This window comes from Colobus angolensis, unplaced genomic scaffold, assembly GCF_000951035.1.
Source record: "Colobus angolensis palliatus isolate OR3802 unplaced genomic scaffold, Cang.pa_1.0 Scaffold137, whole genome shotgun sequence".
In the NCBI taxonomy this organism is placed as follows: domain Eukaryota; kingdom Metazoa; phylum Chordata; class Mammalia; order Primates; family Cercopithecidae; genus Colobus; species Colobus angolensis.
The window spans coordinates 1,912,403-1,919,002 of record NW_012114455.1 but is presented as its reverse complement, the minus strand read 5'-3'; the positions used below and the strand labels follow the sequence as shown (position 1 = coordinate 1,919,002).

At 51.8% G+C, this 6,600-nt stretch overlaps 1 protein-coding gene across 1 annotated transcript in view; it reads right to left on the bottom strand.

Moving 5' to 3' along the window:
* Nucleotides 1-4,837: 4,837 nt before the first annotated feature.
* The window catches only part of FOXRED1 (FAD-dependent oxidoreductase domain containing 1), a 14,781-nt gene continuing 13,018 nt past the window's right edge, over nucleotides 4,838-6,600 (bottom strand). The window contains exons 9-11 of the mRNA XM_011934637.1: nucleotides 6,431-6,560; nucleotides 5,770-5,874; nucleotides 4,838-5,528 (exon numbers count right to left, since the gene is read on the bottom strand). Coding sequence (XP_011790027.1) covers nucleotides 5,274-5,528; nucleotides 5,770-5,874; nucleotides 6,431-6,560 — 490 coding nt within the window. The 3' untranslated portion in view covers nucleotides 4,838-5,273. The remainder of the gene's footprint in view (nucleotides 5,529-5,769; nucleotides 5,875-6,430; nucleotides 6,561-6,600) is intronic.

Here is a 6,600-nt window from a genome sequence, read left to right as displayed (position 1 = left end):
TCGGGCTGCGGGAGACGCGGGACGGGGCAGCCCCTGTGTCCACCGCAGCCTGAGCCCCGGCCAGCCTGGCTTCTGTATGACTCCGGGTGCCCGTCCTCTACGCTAGCTGCATCGGGGCGGTCCGCAGCAACTCGGAGAGGAGCCTGTGGCCAGGGTTCCCCGGCGCCCACCGTGACACCCTAAAGCCTGGGTTTTGTTCTAGGTGGGCGAGAAGGAAAAAAAAAAACACCCTATTCCACCCATTTAATCCATCTAACACCCTGCAAGGGGCGTGTTCGTACCTTTTTCCTTTTATACAGTGCAGAAACATGAAGCTTGGAGAGATGGAACGACTTTTCCAAAGGTCACACACAGCGAGGGGTGCACGGGGCTGCAGTGTAGGAGGGACAGACCCGGGCAGCAGCTGGGAAGGCAGGCCGCAGCGGCCGCCAGCTCCTGGCCCAGACACTGGTTGATGCCGATGGGGATGGAAACACCGTCTCATGCCAAAGTGCTTTCTTTGCTCCTCTAAGCAGTGATCCCACATGGGCGTTATGAACAGCGCTGCAGGATGCTGCAGAGCCGCTGCAAACAGCTTGGTGTAGGCAAGATGCTTGGAAGTCCTGGGTGAAAGACATGCCTTTGCCTCCCACTTCTTAGAGCTCTTCAGATGTTGGTGAACGCTGTGAAGCACCTTGGGGAGAAGGGAACGGAGCATTCCCCACCCTTGTTTCACTCTACAAGAAATATGAATGTCTTCCTGAGCGTCTTGCTACAGGGCATGCCAGTTTGGAAAACACTATCCTCAAACTGTGTGCACAAAATGCTGGAGGGTGGAGGTAGTTTAATTAGGCCACGTAAGATTCATGATCTCCCCCTCCAGTCTGATTTCCTCCTTTTCTCACCAGCCCGCCAAAGCGGATGAGCTGCCCATCTCCTGGGAGGGCTCTGGAGTCAACTGCCTGGGTTCACAACCAGCGCTCATCACTTACTAGTTGTGTGGCCTTGGTGAAGTCACGCGACTTTTCTAGGCTTGCTTCCCTCATCAAATTATGGAGACATGAAGCTTGGAGAGATGGAACGCTGGTGTTCTTGCAAGGATTAGATGAGTCTACATAAAGTAGATCAGGCACCTGGCCCTGCACCCAAATGCCCAGTTTGCTTTGACTACCAAGTATACCTCCACCCAGGGCCCTCCTTTTGCCCAACTCTGCTCTGCAAAACGCCCTTCTTCTAGCAAGGCCTATTTTTTTTGTTCGTTTCCTTTTTCTTTTTTTTTTTTCACATCACATAGGTAACAACCCTTAACAAGGTTTAAGGGAGGCACATCTCACACATGTGCATGAACACCCAAATATCATGCTTATGAACTACAAAGGGATCAAGGCCCATTTTTGCAGCTTATTCAGGAAAGCTTTGCTTAACCCAGCCCTTCTCACCTCCATCCCTCAAAGGCAGTAGTGCTTTTCATTGTAAAGAGCCTGTGCTCTGGCTGCTTAGCTCCCATTTTAAAGTAAAAATTCCCCGAGGCCAGGGATGGTTCTTCAGGCTCCAGCCAGAGCAGAGGGACACTTGAGGAACACTCAGATAAACAGAACTTGACTGCGCCAAGTAGCCAAGTATGGGCCAAGCGTTGGGACAGCTGCGTGTTGGGCAAGGATGAAGAAGGCTTGGTCCCAGCTGTGCACAGCTCAGTGGGGAAGTAGAGCCCTGTGGGAGGACAGGGGAGTTGCTCAGTGCCTTTTTTTTGAGATGGAGTTTTGTTCTTGTTGGCCAGGCTGGAGTGCAATGGTGCAATCTCGCCTCACTGCAACCTCCGCCTCCAGGGTTCAAGCAATTCTCCTGCCTCTGCCTCCTGAGTAGCTGGGATTACAGGTATGCACCACCATGCCCAGCTAATTTTGTTTTACTAGAGATGGGGTTTCTCCATTTGGTCAGGCTGGTCTCAAACTCCCGACCTCAAGTGATCTGCCCACCTCCACCTCCCAAAGTGCCGGGATTACAGGTCTCAGTGCTTCTTAATAAACATAGTACTCACTGTGTGGAAGGGAGCAGCTTCTGGGTGAGAAACACTTGAAGGCCTTTTCCCTTTCACCCTGAGATTGGAATGTCCGTGCTGAAGGGAGGGGGAGCAACTGCCTGCACCTAGGGGAATCTCACGTGGTCAACCGGATGTTGACTTGTCCCTCCTCCATATCCCTGGCAAGTTCCTTCCTGTCTTTCAGCACCGCCTTCTTCCTCTTCTGCCTTCTGCCTGAGGCCTGGCCCCCCCCACCCTAACCCAAGGGGCTTCTGCTGTTACCTCTCTGGTAGCACATCTCCTCCCCTGCCATTAGTAAGGCCCACCTCCATCATTTCTTCCCTCCCTTTCATCCTTCTCCACAAAGGCCACTATTTTTGTTGTTGTTTTGTTTTTGTTTTTGAGACAGGGTCTTACTCTGTTACCCAGGCTGGAGTGCAGTGGTGCCTCACAGCTCACTGCAGCCTCAACCTCCAAGGCTCAAGTGATCCTCCTGCCTCAGCCTCCCAAGTATTAATAGCTGGGACTACAGGTGCATGCCACCACATTCGGCTAATTTTTGTATTTTTTGTAGAGACAGGATTTTGCCATGTTGCCCAGGCTGGTCTCGAACTCATAGGCTCAAGTGATCTTCCCACCTCAGCCTCCCAAAGTGGTGGGATTAGAGCTGTGAGCCACTGCGCCCAACCCCAAAGGCTGCTTTCGAGGCAGAGTGGGCAGTTTACCAGCTGTTTCTATTCCCATTCACTTCTCCTTCTCCTCTGCAAATGTCCAGACCTCAAATTCCACTGAAACTGCTCTTAGAGAATGAGGCCAACACTGAACTACTCGGGACTGAATCCAGCAGGTACTGTGATCACTTCCTCCTTAGCTTCCACGACGCCACACTCTCCTGGTTTTTCTCCTGTCTCTGTGTGTACCTCTTCAGTGTCCCCTTCTTTGGTTTGTCCCTTAAATGTTGCTGGGGTCCCTCCAGCTTCCCTCCTTGGTCCACTGCTCTACCCTCTGGGGTGATGCCATTCTGTTCCATGATGTCCACATCTCTATCTGTAGCCCAGATTGTCCCCCAAGGACCATGCCAATCAGCCCAACTCCTTATTTGAGGGATGCCCTACAGGTACCCCTCCTTCACATCCCAGACTGCACCCCTTACTCTGTCCCTCACTCCGCTCCTCCCTGGTGCTCCTCATCTCTGGGAGGGGCAGTCCCTCCATCCAGAAACCTGGCCCTCCGACTTAACCCACTTCTTGTTGCTGGCATCACCCTGGAAACCATGATGGTTCAGGCACTCCCTGTCTCTGCCACACGGACTGCAACCACAGCCTCCATCTGGCCTCCTTACTGCCTTGACACCCTCATCTGCTTTCCACAAGGTCACCCAGGTGATTCTTCTAAAAGGAAAATCTGATCGTGTTGCTCCCGTTTAAAACCCCTCAGTGGCTCTGGTTCCCCTTCTTGCACTCCACGATCCAGGCAGAAAAAGTCACACTGAATCCTGCTATGGTCTGAATGCTGGTGTCCTCCCTAAAGTCATAGGTTGGAACCTAATACCCAATATGATAGTGTTAAGAGGTGGGGCTTTTAGAAAAGTGATTAAATCATGTGGACTGTACCCTCATGAAAGGGATGAGTGTTCTTGGAAGAGGTTGAAAGAGGTTGCCTTACACCTTCTGCCATGTGAGGATGCAGTGAGAAAGTACCATCTTTGAAGCAGAGAGCAGGCCTTTACTAGACATTAAATCTGCTGGTGCCTTGATCTTGGAGTTCCCAGCCTCTAGAACTGTGAGCAATACATTTCTATTATTTATAAATTACCCATTCTAGGATATGTTGTGATAGCTGCCCAAGTGGACTAGGACAAATCCCTGTATCTTATTAGTTCCTGCCTCTGGGCCTTTTCATATGGTTTGCCCTCAGCCTGGATCCTTCCGTGGCCACCTTGCATTCACTTCACTAAATGCCCATCCTTTAGGTTCAGCTCAGAGGTCAACTTCCCTGGAGGAGCTTCATGGAGAAACCCCTTTGCCACCCTCCTACTCCCACCCTGGGTGAGGTGTCTGTGTTGTGTGCTTATGCCAGCACTGTGGGGGTCACACTGTATCTGATCTAGGGATGAGGGGCTAGGAGGGGCAGGGCTATGAAAGTTCCAGCAAAGACAGGACTATGTTTTGCTTGCTGGTATATCTCAACATGTGACCCTGAGCCTGGCCAAGAGTTGGACTGAATGAATGTTGGTAGAATACATGGCAAGCCCATCCCTCTTCTTTACAACCAACTCCCTGCAGGAACTCAAGAATGGGAGGTACCTGCTTACAAGCAAGACACTGACCGCCTAGGATCTAAGAAGGACTCTGTCCGCCATCTTGGAGCTTGTGGAGGCTTGCTGGGAACAGGAAGGCTGTGATCCAAGGCCATGTCTGCTGGCTATAAATGGGGTTTCCAGAACCAAAGTAGGCACACAGCTCTTCTTAAAATTGAGCATTTATGCCTGGGATGAAACTCAATTCTATTTGGGCAAGAGATGTGCTCATGTATACAAAGCAAAGAACCACACAGCGACTCCTGGTGGCACACCAAACAAAATCAGAGTAATCTGGTAAAGAGTAACCTGAGTTCATGGAAACAGTGGCATGGTTTACGCCAAATTCCCAATCTTCCTGCTAACACTACGGACACATAATCTGCGTGATACTGCACCGCTCAAGGATTTAACTCATGAAAGGTGCGTTTGTGCTCATTTTTTGTTTTGTTTTGTTGTAAAAGAGCTCCCTGTCCTGGTATAAGGCTAATGGGGTGCTTCAAAAGCTCCTGCTGTCCAATGAAAAGAGACAGAAGACCGGAGGGAAGGAGTTAATCACATGTATTGATTGATGGATAGGGTAAACAGACAATCCAGAAACCTGAGCCAGGCTGCCCCAGAACGCTCCCAGGCCTGGGCTGTCTGCTAAGAGGGCAGAGGCGGTCTTTCCTGGTCAGTGCCAGCATGGAGCCAGTCCTGGGCCAGGGTGCTGAGGCCTCCAGCTGGATTGCCCTGGTGGGGGACACCAGCATGGGCTACAGATCAGTCCTAGGATTCTGCTCATCACTTGCTGTTGGCCAGGGCCTCAGTGCCTGTGCCTGCCCAGCCATGTGGATGCAATGGCCTGCCTGAGAGGAGAGGACACTGGGGAGGGGGAGAAGGCCCAGCACAGTGCTGGGGAAGACCGGAGCAGCAGAGAAGGCTGTGAACACAGCCAGGATGCAAGCCAGTGGAGCCAGTGCAGAGCACACATGCTCACATGATGTTGTTCTCCTGGGTCTTCTCTCCCAAGTAAAAGCGGTTGAAGAGGAAGGGGCTCAGGTCGATGGTCTGGAAGCTGCCCTCCAGTATCATCTCTGCCACAGCTCGCCCAACGCCAGGGGCCTGCTGGAGCCCGTGACCGCTGAAGCCAGTAGCAAAGTACATGTTGACAACTAGTGGGTGGGGGCCCACCACGCCATTCTGGTCAAAAGTATTGTAGTCATAATAGCCGGCCCAGGCTGTCTGAACCTGTGGGTGCACAAAACACTGGGGTTCTCAGGAAGGCTGCAGCCACACTCTATCCTCACTCCTCAGCACAGAGTACCATCTACCCACTGCTGAGGGGTCTATGGAATGCGATGTGTCCAACAAATTCCTTAGCACTTGTGACATGGAGGGACTACGGCAGTGCACAGGTGTCAGGGGACCAACGTCATCTGTCCCATCCAATGTCCAAAAATAAAAAGGAAAACCAGCCCTTGCCAGTTACCTTCAGAGTCTCAAAAGCTGGGACCCTCAGGGCCAAATGGGGCCACACCTTCTCCTGGAAGAAATCATGGTCCACTTCCAGGTTCGCTGGGTCTGGTTCTTCCTCCTGGAGTGAGAGGTGGGGACAAGGCTTACATTGCCTGTGACACAAGGAGAGACCCAGACTTGTTTAACAATCCCTGTGCAGATAGGGGATGGGGAGAAATGGTCCCAGTTCAAATCTGGAGGGGACTCTAATATCAATTAACACAGCACGCAGCCCCCCCCAGAAAAGCCTGATTCTTTTTCTTTCTTTTTTTTTTTTTTTTTGTGACGGAGTTTTGCTCTTGTTGCCCAGGCTGGAGTGCAATGGCGCGATCTCGGTTCATTGCAACCTCTGTCTCCTGGGTTCAAGCGATTCTCCTGCCTCAGCCCCCCAGGTAGCTGGGATTACACACACCCAGCACCACGCCCAGCTAATTGTTGTATTTTTAGTAGAGATGGGGTTTCACCACGTTGGCCAGGCTGGTCTCCAACTCCTGGACTCAGGTGATCCACCTGCCTTGGCCTCCCAAAATGCTGAGATTACAGGCGTGAGCCACCATGCCTGGCCAAAAGCCTGATTCTTTCATGACAATTATTCTATGTCTCCTTGCCAGCATGTCCCACCCCACTCAGCTTACCTCAGTGGGGCTACGACCACCTAGGTAGTTGCTACCTAATCCTTCCCGGCGGAAATAGGCTCCACTGGTGTCTGCAACAAGCGGAGTCTCTAGGCCTGGTCCCTGGGGGCAGTGCCATACATACACATACCTGCCACAACCAGTGAGGTTATGAACTGTAGAAAAAGCAT